The following is a 17,084-nucleotide window of genomic DNA, read 5'->3' on the forward strand; positions in this document are numbered from 1 at the left end:
TGAAGCCCACATGCCTAGAGCCAGTGCACCGCAACAAAGAGTAGCCCCCGCTCGCCGCAAGTAGAGAAAGCCCGGGCGCAGCAACAAAGAGCCAATGCAGCCAAAAATAAATTAATTAATTTTGGGGCTTCCCTGGTGGCGCAGTGGTTGTGTCCGCAGGGGACACGGGTTCGTGCCCTGGTCCGGGAAGATCCCACATGCTGCGGAGCGGCTGGGCCCGTGAGCCATGGCCGCTGAGCCTGCACGTCCGGAGCCTGTGCTCCGCAACGGGAGAGGCCACAACAGTGAGAAGCCCGCGTACTGCAAAAAAAATTAGTATTTCGAAAAAAGAAAAAGATGAACCCTGGGCATGTAGGGCAAGAAAAGAGAACCTTTGGTTATTTTGACACCGGGTTACCTTCTTTTCCTCTACTGGTCTGACTAGCGTAAGGAAGAGAGTTCGGAAGACTTATGCATCCTCCCTATGTGGTCCAGCATCCTCCCACGCTCAGGGGCGCCCCTAAATGACAGAACAGGAGACAGTGGATAGCGGTTGTTCAACAGGAGCTGAACAGACAAAGCAAGGCAGGGCAGAGGAACAAAGAGCAACAGGTACAAAGGGAGAAAACAGTCTTTTCCCAGGGTTTCCATAGGTCACTAGTAACACCTACTCTCTTCTGTGATGATAGAGGATTCGCCGGGAATAAACTGAGGTATTTACAGGTAAAATATACCTCTCACTTGGCTTCTGCTCTAAAAGCCACCAGCTACTTTCTTAACTAGAAAGAGGTAGCAAGATACACTGATGAAGTTAAAGGAAAGCAGCACAGTCCATATTCCGCAGGAAGATTCCTTTATAACGGCGAATTTAATAATACACAGTACTAGAGCAGGGCCTCGGTCATAGGCCATAGGAGGCAGTAAGGAAGCAGGTCTGAGAGGGACCGACACATTCCAGGGCTCACGTTACAGTAACACTCACGCCGAGAATGACCGCCACGCACCTCCCTGAAGCTCGGCCCACCCACCAGTTCAGTCAAGAACTGTGTCACTTTTAATTCTTCATTTTTGGCCACTGACGATAAAATCCACCATGATGACAGCATTTCAGCACAACAGTCTCTTTCCAGTCATGATAGAAATGGATGTCCCAGCTCTTGAGAAACAAAGTTCATCTGATTTCTCTTGCCAGGACCGGAGAGAGAATTTTTTCTTAGTGGTCTGTTGAAATATTTATATATACTTAAAAAAAAACCCCACTAACAGTCCATTCTGTGCTCTGTTTCCCTGGAAGATTTCTCATGATCACCCCTCCAATAGCTAGAGGGGTCGTGTGTCTGGGAATAAAGAATTAAGATGCTTCAAAACAAGCAGAAACCCTAGTGCAACACTCAGTAGATGGTGGGCTCAAGGGGGTTGGTAGGGGAGGGAAGCAGGTGCTCTATTTCTGGGCAGGGAAAGCCAAGTGCTCGCATAGACGGAAGCATCAACAAGCAGGAAACACTGCTGGGGAAGGCCCATCTCCTTCCGTGTTCCCCCTGTATGAGGGCCATCGCGTCACCTGCACTTGGACTTCTGAGGTCTGAGGACCGTACCCCCCACCTGCCACCCATCCATGACCTGCATGCTAAGCTGGGTGGTCTCTGACCACAACAGGCCTAGGCAAGGAATTGGGATCTGACTCTGGAGGGCCCAGGGAGATCCTCCACAGGCTATCCCAAGAGAGAAGTACCTGGGAAGCTCACTTGCCCCAGCAGCTGAGGGGCATGAAGGCTTCGAAGGCTCGGAAAGAAGCAGCAAAAGGTGACTAGCAACGCAGTGGCCTTGGACATGGCTCGGTTTTGTGGGGAAGACCTGCTGCCACTGCCACCTGATTCTGTGCTGGGGACAGACTGTGCAGGTCTTCACAGCCAGCAGCAGCCTGAATACACTCCATGTTCCTTTCGTATGTATATACAGGTTGTGTGTGTGTGTGTGTTATATGTATAATTTTTAACTGAAATAAAATGCGATGGATTCAGGTTCGTTCCCCTTCGCTATAAGCTGCTCGGTCCCCTGCCCTGAGGGGTTCGTGCCTTCAGGCCCACCACCAGGCTCACCCTGGCTCGCCATCTGTCCTACCCCCCACCGTGGGAAAGTGGCCTCAGGATGAGCAGAGAGGACACATACCCCAACAGGTGACCAGGAGGAGGGCCTACCTCAGTGAGATTTCATTTCTAACCCTGAGAACCTAAGGAATTGTGAAGGACTCGGAGAGGGAGCTGGGGTTAAAGGTCACCAGGCTTTTTATTGCAGTTAAAGCAGACTCGGACAGGATGGTCCCAGCCTCGAGAGGGGACAGCCCGTCGGTCATGGGAACACTCGTCACAGAAGCCCTGTCCGCAGGCCCGGCAGTGGTGCTTGGAAAGCTTGATGCTGAACTCCTTCCGGCAGTTATGGCAGTGCAGGATCTCATGGTCTGGTACCCAGTACGCCGGCCTGGCCGCATCCTTCACCAGACCTGCAGCACGGAAGGAACCATGGCAGGCGGCACACGTGGGACCCATCACCCCGAGTTCCACGAGGCAAGAAGCCATCCGCAGACACTTCACTGGCTCTCAGTCTGACTGCACACAGATCACCCCCCTTCCACCCAGGTCTCCTTCACCGCCTACCACCCAGGTCAGGATCTCTGGGGCTGGGACCTAGGCACTGACATTTGTGTATCTACTAAGCTCTCCAAGTGAGCCTAAAGTGGGGCTGAATTAAGAACCAGTGGAGTAACAATAAAGAAGTTTGGGCTTTGGAGTCAGGACATACCTTCACCCCAGTTCCACTGAGCCTAAGTCAGTTGGTAGCTGCGGGATTAAGAAGTTCCTTAAATTCTCAGGGCCTTAGTTTACTCATCTTTAACAACACACCTTCAAAAGTGGTTACAGGATTACAAGAAATAATGTGTCTGATGCACTGGGACCCAATGGCCAGTGAGTGCTCAGCAGGTGAGCACCTGTGAGCACAGTTGGCAGACTTTGTGCCAAGGGCAGCCCCTGCCTCTCCCGGTTACCCCTGAGAGCAGATGCAACCTAAGCATCAAGCCTCGACAGACCCATCTATCCCACACCCTTAAGTCAAAAACTCATGATCAGCTCATTGTGAGAGAGAGCCGCAGTGATTAAATCTGATCCAAGCATCTCCATCACACCCACCCAGGAACCCTTGGTCTCTCCCCTACAGTGGGCTTAAATACCCTAGGCCCAGCCAGCCCTGCCTAAGCCCTCCACACGCTGGCGGGGCTTCCCTTCCTCTCCCTCTTCCCATCCTGGTTATAAGCACCCCTCACATTCAGAGGTGAGTGGCTGTCTTAAATCTTAAAGGAATAACAGTTTGGCTGGTGTGGCGGATTAAAGACGGCCACAAATTCTTTGATAACCTGACCCCTCCCTCGAATCTAGGCAGGCTCTGTGACTACAGCGGACTGTAGCAGAAGAGCCAGTTTCTAGGCCCAGGCCTGTCTCAGAGTCCTGAGCCACCATGTAAGAAGCCCACTACCACTGGAGAAACCACGTGGAGAGGCCTGGAGAATATGGGGAATGGCGGGGGGAGTTCTCCTGAGCCCAGCCTTCGAGGCATCCCTGCCAGGCTACCCAGCATGTAAGTGAGGTTGGCTTGGCCCCTCGAGACCAGTCCAGCTACCAGACTGGAAAATCCAGCAGTAATTCCAGTCAATGCCACTTGGAGCAAAATAATTGCCCTTCCTGTGAGACATGATAAAATGCGGGTTGTTTTAAGCCTTTACGTTTTCAGGTAGTTTGTTATGCAGCAATAAATGATATAAGAGGATGGCCTCCAGGAATAACATGAAACCACCAAGGTATTCAGCAGAAGCAAATGTAAATTTTCAGTCACTTCCTTGCTGCCCAACTCAATCTAGGTCAGTAAGACTTGGACAAAACAACAGCCCAAGGCACTATGAAAGCCTTCATCCCACATACACTGCACCCAAGAGAGGCACTGCCAGGCCCACCTAGTGGTATGTCAATGGCTGTCACCACAGCTCCCAAAGTGTTCTGCACGGCCTCGCCCACCTTCCGAGCAATCAGCGTCCCGCCTTCATCGTCCGCCTGTGCCTCAGTAACATCTGCAGACAATGATGAAGGAAAAGCTGTGATCTCTCAGTCATTTCCCAAATGCAAGACTCAGGGGCAACGGCAGAGCATTCTGGATGCTTCTCCCAGGGTACCACTGTGCTGTCCTGCAAGGATGGCAAGGGTCTGGGCTATGGGCACCAACACTGCAGCCGGTGAGAGTTGTTAGTCCTTTACCTCAATCCTCTGGGGCTATTTTATAACTTTCCCTTACAGTGAGCCAGAAGGGTTCAAGGAGCATGACCTAGAACCTCCTCCAGAGATAAGACTCAGTCTAAAGCCTGTGGTAAACACAGGACAGGTTTAACACGCCCCCCCCCCCCCGCCCCGCAAGGAATAGCACCCCAGGACCCTGTTAACAAAGAGCTCAGAGGATGACTGGGCAAGACCGGGGAGCAACTACTCTCAGAAGAGTGACGTGGTGAGGAACAGGGTCAGGCAGGTGGGAGTCCCGTTCCCAACACCCAGTGCCAAGGAGAGAGGTTCCCCCTCCACCCATGCAGTTCCCGGGCCCCACGTTACCTAACTGGGAATTCCTGGCTTCATAGCAGTTGTCACACACCCGCACGGGCGCAGGGCCCCAGCCCCGCTCCGGCACTGGCCGGGTCTTGGATGAACAGCTGTCACAGAAGCCCTCCCCACAGGCCCGGCAGTGATGCTTGGTGTCGTTATCTTTAAAGGATGTAGCGCACTTGTTGCAGCTCTGTTCCAAGCCCAAAACAGAGAGGCAGGTAACATTCATGTCTGCTCAGCTGAGAAAGTCAACCCGGGGGAGATGCCCAGGACCATCTGGGAATGGCAGGACCCCGATGATCCCAAAGGATGGGACCTAAGATCTCCAGCCACATGAAAATACCCACTACTGCAGCACAGCTGTGATTAACATTTTCTTCCAAGAAGTGCCTGGAAAGGTACCAAATCCATCTGGCTGAGTCACAGGGTTCCAGAAGGGACTACACCAGTTCCAGCTAAGAGAGCAATGAGGATTCACTGCTTTCACGGCTTCTCAAAAGAGCCTCTGGGAAGCTGATGAGGAACGGGTTTCCTGTCGCAAGTGCTTGGGCCAAAGCTGGGTGCTCCCTTTCTGTAGGTGCCATGAGGCTTATGTCTCAAGCTGAGGATGACCCTAAATGACCTCTAATGGCCCCTTTTCCTCCAGATTCTATATGTATGACCTCAGACATCTGACTAATAATAACTGGCTCTTGCAGGGAAAGAAACTAAAATCCACCGCAAGGAAAATACTTGCAAAATAACAAAGGGAAATCAGTGGGCAAAGAGGACACTGGCTGCCTCAACATACCCCACCCTTTCCAACACTCTGAGAGCTAATCCGAGAGAGAAATTCAGAGCCTCCCTCACAGAGCAAGCTTAGGACAGGGCAAAGCGGCACAAGCAGAATGGGCCGTGCCAGGGATGCAGGGCATCCTGCCACACCATACCAGGATCTGGGAGTTGGGCCTCCAGTAGGCAGGGGCGATCTGGTCTGTCAGCCAGGACGTCACAGCCTTGGTGGGCCCAAGGCTAAGCTCAGACACCGACTGAGCCATGAAGTTCATCCCATCCAAGAGGCGCTGGGCAGCATTGTTGTTGTCCTTCAGAAATCCATCAGTCTGAAATGAAAATGCAGGTTCCCATCATGCTCTGAGCAAAGGGAGTAAAAAGAAGGAGAGAGAGGGGTCTCAAACAAGTTATACACTCATCACAGCCAACTCAGAACCACAAACTCCCTGGCAGAGAAGAACGGGGATGGGCCAGGAATCCCTCTGGCTTCTAGACAATATCACACCCATGAGTCATTGCTGATATTATTCTCATCAAGGTGACCATAACACTTGGTGTACAACTGTTCAGAACTTTGCTGTAAGTGAGATACACAACCCAGGAAATACTTATGTAAAGAGGACACCTCGGGCTTCCCTGGTGGCGCAGTGGTTAAGAATCCGCCTGCCAATGCAGGGGACACGGGTTCGAGCCCTGGTCTGGGAAGATACCACATGCCGCGGAGCAACTAAGCCTGTGCACCACAACTACTGAGCCCACGTGCTACAACTACTGAAGACCACGAGCCCGTGCTTCACAACAAGAGAAGTCACCACAATGAGAAGCTGCGCACCACAACGAAGAGTAGCCCCCACTCGCTGCAACTAGAGAAAGCCCGAGCACAGCAATGAAGACCCAACGCAGCCAAAATAAGTGAATAAATAAAAGGTTAACATAAATTATTAAAAAAAAAAGAGGACATCTCTTCCAGGAGGCCTCCCACCCCAGACTGGGTTAGGAACCCTTCATCTCAGTTCCTCTAATATCTGCACATCTCTAGAAATCCTATTTCCACATGTAAGTGCAATGTCTCTTTATACATCCAACTCCCTATTAGACTGAACTGAGAACAATAATCCTTTTTCTTTTTTTAAGTATCTAGTTCAATTCTGGGCACATAGTACTCAACAACGTATGGTGATGAATGAGTGAACAAAGAGAAGGGGAGGAGCCTATATTCCCTAATCCCAAGGACTATGAGGAATACAGCCTAAAAATAAACTGGTATTACTGTTTTCTTGGAATATAAACTACCACAAGGATGATAGCTTTTACAAGAAAGAACACAGATCAAAAACAAAAGGTACTGATCAAAGAAGTCTAGTGAGAAAGTTATACTAGTTCAAGACCACGTTAAATCCTTGGGACAGAATGGCCTGGACCATCATGTCAAGGGGGCGGCCTGCAGAAATGAGACCACACTGCAGTAACCAATTCCAGTGCAGCTGGAAACTGGAAAGAAGATGACAAAACAATAAGGAAATCTTCAGTTCTCTGGTATCTGCAGGATCCAGGAAAGCTCAGAGGTGGATCTGCAGATAGGCCTATTAGGCTGACCAGAATCACCCAGCAAGGGGAACACCACCAAGTAAAATAAGTCCCTTAGAGAAAATCGCTTATCTTTCTTCCATGAAGGAAAAAGGTTTTGGATGTGTTGTGACTGATGGGTAATTCCAAGTGTGAATGGTGGTTTAATGCAGAATGAAAGCACCATATCACTGCCTCATGAACAGATTTGTCTTTCCAACATCTTGAATTCAAAAGTCAAATTAAAAACAGTAAAGGTTCCATCCATAGTAATTCTGCTTCTCAGAATATACTTCAAGAAGAATATACTCCAAAACAAAGTCTCTCTTACATGAAGATGGTCACTATAGCATTTTCTTCGATAATAAAAAAAAAAATCATAAACAGCATGAATGAAATCGAACTGTAATACTAGACAGAATATTACACAGTAATTACAAATGAGAACTGTAAAAAGTGAAAACAATGTAGAAACAAAGCAAAATTGTGTATGAGAAAAAAGTAGTTAAGTGGCACACAAATTGTAACTGCATCTATACAAACATACACATATGGAAAATGAGTGAGGAGAATATGAAAAAATAAAGTTTTATTTGCTAAGGCAATGTAACTATACAGCAATTTTTAGTTTATTTAAAGTTGTGCTTCTAGGGACTTCCCTGGTGGTCCAGTGGTTAGGACTCCATGCTCCCAACACAGGGGGCCTGGGTTCGATCCCTGGTCGGAGAACTAGATCCCACATGCTGCAACTAAGAGCCCACATGACGAAACTAAGACTTGGTGTAGTCAAATAAATTTTTTTAAATAAATAAATAAATAAAGTTGTGCTTCTAATATTTATGCAAGAAGAAATGGAAAAAATTTAAGGGTCTAGAACAAGAAAGGCTCTCCAGATCACACCTTCCTAAACCACCAGGATATTGAAATTCATGGTTAACCTTAAGTGTAAACAAGTTCTGCTTTCCCACACACAGGACTGGACAATACAAGAGAAAACAGGAAAATAAAACAGCTCTTACTCCAGGCCACACATGCACAATTTCTGTCCGCACCACTGTATCCACAGGATCTTGGTTTCCAAACCAGTACTGCCGGCTACGATAGACCACGCCGCAGTTGGGACATTCAATTACGTACCTACAAGGAAGGCAAATAGATACTGTAACCCCACCAGGTGCCTGGAGAGACAAACACACCAAACAACCGGTAGCTGAAACTCACCCAGACCAGGCATATTTTGCGAGACCCATCCAGGGGGAGTCGGTGGAAGCAGCCGTCTTCGGCACCACGCTGACTTCGTTGCCTCTCTCGTAGCAGGCCTGAAACATGGAGCACTCTGCCAGCTTCTACTCTGTCCACCAGAACCCCTGGCCTCTCCACATCCCTGTCCAGCCCCACTGCCCACAAACCAGACCAGCGGAGGGTTTACAGACCCTGAGTTTAGCACAGCAGAAGAAAGTCTTTCTCTAAAGAGGTCAGTGCCCTAATATATACAATGGAATATTACTCAGCCATAAAAAGAAACAAAATTGAGTTATCTGTAGTGAGGTGGATGCACCTAGAGTCTATCATACAGAGTGAAGTAAGTCAGAAAGAGAAAAACAAATACCATACGCTAACACATATACATGGAATGTAAAAAAAAAAAAAAAAAAAAGAGAAATGGTTCTGAAGAACCTGGGGGCGGGACAGGAATAAAGACACAGACATAGAAAATGGACTTGAGGACACGAGGAGTGGTAAGGGTAAGCTGGGACGAAGTGAGAGAGTGGCATGGACATATATACACTACCAAATGTCAAATAGATAGCTAGTGGGAAGCAGCCACATAGCACAGGGAGATCAGCTTGGTGCTTTGTGACCACCTAGAGGGGTGGGATAGGGAGGGGGGGAGGGAGACACAAGAGGGAGGAGATATGGGGACATATGTATATGTATAGCTGATTCACTTTGTTATAAAGCAGAAGCTAACACACCATTGTAAAGCAATTATACTCCAATAAAGATGTTTAAAAAAAAATCTCGGGCTTCCCTGGTGGCGCAGTGGTTGAGAGTCCGCCTGCCGATGCAGGGGACATGGGTTCGTGCCCCGGTCTGGGAAGATCCCACATGCCCCGCGGCTGGGCCCGTGAGCCATGGCCGCTGGGGCTGCGCATCCGGAGCCTGTGCTCCACAACGGGAGAGGCCACGACAGTGAGAGGCCCGCGTACCGCAAAATAAAATAAGATAAAATAAAATAAATAAATAAAGGAAGTCAGTGCCCTAAATGATTATGAATTGAATGTATACCCATCCCGGGCCCCAAAACTGAACTATAAATTATATCCCTGTCACAGACAGGAGAAATCCATCAAAACTGGGTTTCTGAAGAGCATTTCTGCTCTTAAGAATGAATAGTCAATGTATGGGAATTCCCTGGCAGTCCAGTGGTTAGGACTCCACACTCTCACTGCCAAGGGCCCAGGTTCCATCCCTGGTCAGGGAACTAAAATCCCACAAGCTGCGCGGTGCGGCAAAAAAAAAAAAAAAAAAAGAAAAGAATGACAGTCAATGTAGATGGCCCTTGCATATATAAGCTCAACAAAATAAGGGGGATTGAAGCTTAAAAAAATAAACCAAGGAGTCCCCAGCAACAGACATGTGAGTTCTTATGGTTAGAGCTGGAGAGAAGTTCCAGAGATATTCAATTTGAGTATCAGATACTTTGGGATGCAGCAAAGAATGGTCCCAAGCCAGTCTTCCCAAAAGGAGAGTGTGGCCGGCAAGCCAGCTGCTAGGGAAGAAGCTGGGTGGACTCACCTTGCAGGTAAAAACCCGGTTGTCATACTGGTGAGAGTATCTGCAGCGGCTGTTGGCTTCATGAGGTACTCCTTCTTTCCCATGATTCATGCTGTTCTTACATCCAGCCCTGAGTGAAGCCCAAAAGCTGACAGTGAAGCCGCCAAAAGGAGCCAGCGCCGCTTACGCTGAAGAATCTCTGACCCTGAGCCAGACCCAGGGCCAAAACCAGAGCTCCAGAATTAACCAGGCCCTGAATACCGAGCAGAGAAGGCAGTTTCTTTCAGAAACCCACGTGCCTCTCTCATACTTGCAATCAACATCACTACACAGGTAAAGCAACTATTACTCTTGTGTGAGGAGAAAGGGCCAAAGGAGTAATCTCTTCTTGGAAAACCACCTGGTCCCTCAGTAGGAACGGAGGAGCCAGAAGACACCACCTTGACCAGATATAAAACCTGAATGGCCCTCAGGGAACTCAAAAATCCAAACAGCATGAAATGGGAAGTTTAACCAGAACAGGCTGCCAAGATGTAAAACAAAAACCCACCCTCAAAATTTGGCAGTGCATAAAAAGGAGGCTTAAGCTGAACAAGAAAACCTTCCAAATGAACAGTGAGCTCTGCTATCCTGACAACGCAAAACCAGGGACTGGGACTTTAGAATTTCACTGTGACAGAAGGAGAAGTTCTGGAAACCCTAGTGAGGCACAGTTAACATGGAAAAGTGATGATCTAACAGATCCTAAGCCTCCTGCTGGGCTCATGGGGCCCGCTAAAGGAAGGCAAGTCACACTGGCAATTACCATCCCTCCTTCCTCTCCAAGACAATGCCCAGTTCTCTGTAGCCCAGACTGTATAATCGTAGCCCAGACTGTATAATCGAAAAGCCAAGTCCTTTTTACAAACCCAGAGCCAAGGTGGTGACCCAGCAGGTGGCCTACAGGGATCAATGCAAAAAGGCCATTCATAACAAAAAAGGTTCAGGTCTCCTCTGTATGGACGAATGTGAAGGACAGGAGCAGAAGTCCTGATGAGAGCAAAGACTCTGCAGTGGTGAAGGGAGTGGAGAGCTGGGGGAGTGTCTGCAAGACAGAGTCTGCAATCTGACCCTGACACACTGCATTTAAATCCCCTGGGCTCCATCAGACAAGTCACCAGACTGCGATTGAAGAGCCATTAACGGCTCAAATTAATCCAGTGAGCCTCAAAGTGTGGTCCCCATCCAGCAACATCAGCATCACCTGGGAACGTATCAGAAGTGCAAGTTCTCAGGCCCTACATCAGAACTACTGAATCAGAAACTGGGGGCAAGGCCCAACGATCTGTTTTAACATGTCCTTCAGGTTTTTCTGATGCATGCTAAAATCTGAGAATCACTGCTCTGTTCCCCCTGTAACAAAGTGTGACCCATGGACCAGCAGCACAGGCATCACCTGGGAGCTTGTTGGAAATGCAGAATCTCACCCAGACCAGCTGATTCAGAATCTGCATTTAACAAAATCCTGAGGTGATGCACACACGGATTAAGGTTTGAGAATACTGCCCTAACTCAGTGTTCTCAAGTGAGCTACGTATCAGAATCATCTGAGGAGCCTTTTAAATACACCAGTGCTGAGGCCCCACCCCAGATCTGTTAAATGAGAATCCCCGGAGGTGAGGCCCAGGCCTCAATGATTCTGAGCGCTCCCTGGATAATCCTAATGTGCTCTAAGTATCTGCCCTCACGGTGAAAGCAGCCAACTGGGAATAATGCCTACCCTGGTGCTTTGCACACACCGCGCTACCAAATATTAGGTGAAGGGATGGAATTACTACCATTGAAAGCTCTGGCCAGAGAAACATAGAAAAACAGGCAACCTGAAGTTTTCTGTGGTAAAAATTACGCAAACCAGTCAATTGTACATCTAAACCAGGTTGGAATCTTCAGGGGATTCCTCATAACCATGTGTCCTGGGATCCCCTGCAACCTCAAAGTATGGTCCCCAGACCATCAGGATCACCTGGGAACTTGCTAGAAGTACCCCATCTCAGCCCCCACCCCGTCCTTAAATCACAATCTAATTTAACCAGACCCCACATGATCTGCATGCACAGTGAGGTCTGCGAAGCACCATTCTGAGTCTCTTTGCCCAAGATGGGGACTTACCCGCAGCTGAGGCACAGGACAGAGCAGGTGAAGTACTCATCTGGAAAAAAGGAGCTGTGTGCCATCTGGTCATCGGGGATCTCACCGCTGAAGCGGTCGCTCAGGGCCTGTGCGGAGGGAAGGTGATACATGAAGGGACACGGGGGACAGCCCAGAGCTCTGGCCCTTGTACTGCTTGCCTTTTTTTTTTTTTTTTTGAAATGAACTTTATTGGTTATTGTTTTCCTTTTCTTCTTTCTTTTTTTCCCCACACCGCCCAGCATGTGGAACTTGGATCAAACCCACACCCTCTGCAGTGAAAGTGCAGAGTCTTAACCACTGGACCACCAGGGAAGTCCCACTGCTTGCCTTTCTAATATGCCCTCACTGCTGGCTTATTTCTTATGGGCTCCACAGCTAGAAGAGGGAAGCCAATGACTTCTGCTCTTTACCCTAGACCTTCTTGGCCCGACTTGCACCAATCCTCACCACAGGAAACCTCAGAAAGAACCAGCCCATTTCCCACGAGGTCAGAAGTAAGCAAACGAAGTTACCGTTCTCTCCTAATTACCATGCAAGTTATAAACACCTCACACACTCTCCGTCTTTCATTCAAAACCACCAGATACTGACTAATGTCCACTTCATCTTTGTGAAGCTGGGACCAAGAAACCAACACTAAAGAAGGTGGCTTGTCTTTCAGTCAGAGGCAGGCAGAGCTGAGAAGTGAGCTGGGAGTTTCCTGGGCATCTCCACCAGTTCTAACCAAAGGTGCTCACTGGAGTTTATGAAACCACAGAACTATATGTAGAATAAGGGTTATCAGCCAAAAAGCAAGGAGGAATTATTATAGGTTCTGGCAGTCTTTTATCAACTACAGTAACCTAAAAGACAGCAAGTGGCCAGAGCTTCCCTGGTGACGCAGTGGTTGAGAGTCCGCCTGCCGATGCAGGGGACACGGGTTCGTGCCCTGGTCCGGGAAGATCCCACATGCCGCGGAGCGGCTGGGCCCGTGAACCATGGCCGCTGAGCCTGCGCGTCCGGAGCCTGTGCTCCGCAACAGGAGAGGCCACAGCAGTGAGAGGCCCGCGTACCAAAAACAAAAGACAGCAAGTGGCCAAAATAAATGCTAAGAAGAAAGATAAAAGTATTTGCAGAAACAAACTGAAAATTTTATGTTTAAAGGCAGCTTCCATTTCTAAACCTCTCTTTTCACTCACTACTTTATATTGAAAGCATTCTTCAGGCTGGTTTTTTCCTTCCAGGCCCTTACTCGTATGCAGTGGAAAAAGTTATATAAATTAAACAGAAATGGGCTTTCCAGGCTTTAAAAATTATTAAATGCTCGCAATTCCAAGCTTCTCTCAATCCCTCATTCTGAGGCAGCCAGGCGCTATTCAGGGGAAGAGAAGGAACAGTAGCTTAAAACAAAATGTTACTTCCTTTAGTTAAAAGGCAAAAGAAATTTTAAGATGAGACTTGGAAAAGGGGCAGATTAGGTTTTAAACTAAGGTTCTCAAGCTCTAAATGGAATTTCGCTTAAGGAGAACTTATTTATTAAAGTTCCTTTCCCTTTTTTCAATGAAACCTAATACCCTGAGTTGTAAACGAAGTGTTTACAAAAGCACAGGCTCTCAATGTTGAGTCAGGTCAGGTGTTCAGACAAGAGTAGCGGCAAAGAATGTGTCAAACTAAGGGTGAGGGCCTCACCCACGTGCATTAAAATTCAGCTCCTGCAAGGATAATGCACAGGCTTGTAAGACACCATCTGCCAGCGATGGCCAACCAAGTGGCAATCCTTGACTCAGACCAAAAAAAAACAGTCTAATAATACATATATGTCCTGTTCTCTTGGGGTAATTCTGTAAAGAGTAACTTAGGGAAAACAACAAAGATTTTGAGAGAGACTATAAAGGCATATACCTATCAATATTAAAGAGAATAAACAAGAAGCAAGGCAAGTAGAATCACTTACTAGCCTACACGGTCCTCCTCTTACTTCAGAATGTGACCCATCTTTCGGGGACCTTTTCCATGAAGCCTTCCCAACCACTCTAGAAAGACCACGCTTTGCCTTCCCTGAGCACCTACCGTCCTCAACATCTGAACCAGGTACTAAGTGATGAGGTGATGAGGCAAAAGCTATGAGCCTGTTATACATATTTTACCTCCCAGACTAGATCACTAACACCGTGAAAGACATTTCCTACCTTTGTATCCTCCTCTCACTCCGAGCAAATGTCCTAACAAGTACTCAACTAGGACCTCTGGAATGAAGTGCCCCAGCACCAACCCCCCATGTGCACACCAACCCCCATGTGCACACCAACCCCTGCCCTCTCCTCCTCACCTTGGCCCTGCCTCTGCGCCAGGCTTCATCCCAGGCCCACAGGCCCTCTCTAATTTATGGCTAACTACTCGTTGATTGGCCAAATCACTGATAACTCTTAGGGCTGTATTTCTCAAACAGCTGTGTGCATAACTCTCTGGGGCTAGCTGGTGGAAAAATAGAGCATTATCTTCCCAATGCATCAATTTACTGAAAGATACGGGGAGGAAGTTATTTTCAGATAAAAAACAAACATGGATATAGTATGAAACTAAATGGAAAATTTGCATAAATAAAACATGAGACCCCCACCAAAGTTATTTCAGCTTGCAGGTGGCAGGTCTGCACTCTCTGTGCCTTTATTTCCTTATCTATAAAATGGGGGTGCTAGTAGTACCTTCCTCAGTAGGGGTCTCCATGGATTACACTGTAAAGATCAAATGAAGTTACTCATGTAGAGCACCTGGCATAGACTGAGAGCTCAGAAAACGTTAGCTGCCATTATTAATATCATCTTTATTTTTTATGCTGAGAATTCTCTTATTCCCTCCCTCACTAATTCAGGTAACACAGGGGATATAAGAACTTCTCTCTTTTCCATGATGGCTCATTGGTCTTCATGGCTGTTTGCATTTGTTGGTGAATATTTAGCTGCAAAAAGATGGTTATGTACCTAAAGCAGTGTTAAAATAAGAAAGAAAGGGCTTCCCTGGTGGCGCAGTGGTTGAGAGTCCGCCTGCCGATGCAGGGGACACGGGTTCGTGCCCCGGTCCGGGAAGATCCCACATGCCGCAGGGCTCCTACGCCCGTGAGCCAAGGCCACTAAGCCTGCGCGTCCAGAGCCTGTGCTCTGCAACGGGAGAGGCCACAACAGTTAGAGGCCCACGTACCGCAAAAAAATAAATAAATAAAAAATAAGAAAGAAAAAACGCAGAGCTAACTAAGGAATGCAGAAGTTACTAAGGAGGTATAAGGAAAACCAAAGAATAGCATTTTTAGCCCCAGGTAACTGAAAGGGTAACCTAAGTACTAGTTTTCCTTAGGAAAAATAATGCCAAATTTAGCATGAATCCAACAGCTGGGTTGAATTCAGAAGGCATGCCACTCTCCAGTAAATATAAAATTGCAGCCCGATAATAGTGATAAGCACAAGGTTTTTTCTATTCCAAATTCAAGTGGCCTGGTTCACTTCTCTGAAAGTTCTTCAGAAAAATGGGGGCATTTCTAAGTGTCTCAAGGCTAAGCATAAAACGATCTGCAGCCTGATTCCCATGGGACAAATCCCCACAGAACCACCATCATCACCTGCCCTAGACATTATGTTGGCCAAGGCAACAGTAACTTCTTGTGACATCAGAAAGAGAAGAACTCCTAGACCAACCAGCCTCATCACTTCAGATGCTGGTCACCCATCCTCTCAAATGCTGGGTAACACAAGCATCTCATTTCCCTCACAAGTCACTGAAGAGCTGGCAGTCAGTAATGAATGAGAACTTACAAGCATCAGGAGGACTTACTGAATCATGAGTATGTGAATAAAACAGTAACTGTTAAAAAGAAAATCTGATGTTCACGTGTTTTAGATACAAGGGTAAGGAGACACTGTTTTCCTTCCTCTATAACCTGATTGTTCCTTTCCAGCGTGGACATGACCACCTAATCCACATACTTCGTCCTTCAAAAATTCCAAACCTCACATCATTCCAGGGTTTCTTGGGCTCTCCTCCTCCTGAGGTCCCAAAGCCGTAAGAGACAGGGAAGGACCTTTCCTGAGAAAGCTTGGGAAAGCACTTGAGGCCAATCTGGAAAAGGTTGCCTGGAGGGCAGATGATCTTGAACTTTAGTTGCCTTGGCAACAGTAGGGCTCTTACTACTGAACCTGTAAGTTTAGCCCCAGTCACCAAAGGCTAGCAGTGAATTTTGATTTGAAATGGAGACTCTTATGTAATCCATGATGCCACCCACCCCCCCAAAAAATATAATAACTTTATAAATACTTAATAGGTGCTTCCTGATGTGACAGAATTAGGAAGTCAGAGTTTCTAGATTTAGAGATTGGAGGCTAAAGGAGGTATTACATAAAACCTATCGAATTCAACTTTAAAATTGTTCTCTCCATTATTCAGAACTGTAAATACAGGCAACAATAGTTAATTCAATATTCAATTCCCTTATTCAGTAGGGACCTAAGCATCTCTTTTCTTTAAATAGACTTACTTGATCAGTGAGAATATGCCCTGCTGGTAGGTATCTGGGCTGTTGCTACTGTGGAAACAGAGCAAAGGAGTGAGTGGTCAAGAAGTGGGGGAAATAACCCAGCTGGAAAAAAGGGACTGGAGCCTGGACCACAACATGGCTAAATGGTAGGAAGAGTGATCAGGTCAGCAGGATGAATCGGGAAACATAGGGGCAAGCAGCTAGAGCAGAAAGAGACTGTAGATCTCTCTCTCATTCACGCTCACTCACATACACACACACACACACACACACACACACACTCACACACATTCTACAAACTCCTCAATCTTTCTCATTAATCACATTTCCTTTTCAATAACGAACATGAAAAGAGAATATGGAGAAGGAAAAAAGATTTAACTTCTCTAGGATCCAATATATTTAGGGAGAAAATATACATATACATTATATACATATACTTCTGTATGCACTTATGTAGCACCAAAAATTTCTAGAGGCATAAACAAGAAAGTATTAACAACAGTTATCATACAGTGAGAGGGGAGAGGAGAGAAAGGGACTTAAGTCATATCTTACATGTTTCTGTACTATTTGAGTCGTTTATCACAAACACACATTGCTTTCTAATTTAAAAAATAACTTTTTAAATTAACCAAACACACAAATACAACTTATAAGAATGTCCTTTCTAAAGGCAA

At 47.1% G+C, this 17,084-nt stretch overlaps 1 protein-coding gene across 4 annotated transcripts in view; it reads right to left on the reverse strand.

Annotated features, from left to right (window-relative positions):
* Positions 1-233: 233 nt before the first annotated feature.
* ZFYVE1 (zinc finger FYVE-type containing 1) overlaps positions 234-17,084 on the reverse strand; it is a 49,503-nt gene continuing 32,652 nt past the window's right edge. For 2 of the 4 annotated variants that reach the window (XM_029237642.1, XM_029237643.1), the window contains exons 5-12: positions 11,880-11,986; positions 9,753-9,861; positions 8,175-8,272; positions 7,973-8,090; positions 5,546-5,716; positions 4,626-4,806; positions 3,983-4,096; positions 2,242-2,479 (exon numbers count right to left, since the gene is read on the reverse strand). In XM_029237642.1, coding sequence (XP_029093475.1) covers positions 2,247-2,479; positions 3,983-4,096; positions 4,626-4,806; positions 5,546-5,716; positions 7,973-8,090; positions 8,175-8,272; positions 9,753-9,861; positions 11,880-11,986 — 1,131 coding nt within the window. In that variant the 3' untranslated portion in view covers positions 2,242-2,246. Of the gene's footprint in view, positions 2,480-3,982; positions 4,097-4,625; positions 4,807-5,545; positions 5,717-7,972; positions 8,091-8,174; positions 8,273-9,752; positions 9,862-11,879; positions 11,987-16,404; positions 16,722-17,084 lie in introns of those variants that run through there. The other 2 variants (XM_029237646.1, XM_029237645.1) reach the window with 2 other exon arrangements.

This window comes from Monodon monoceros, unplaced genomic scaffold, assembly GCF_005190385.1.
Source record: "Monodon monoceros isolate NGI ecotype Baffin Bay Population unplaced genomic scaffold, NGI_Narwhal_1 Super_Scaffold_21, whole genome shotgun sequence".
Lineage (NCBI taxonomy): Eukaryota > Metazoa > Chordata > Mammalia > Artiodactyla > Monodontidae > Monodon > Monodon monoceros.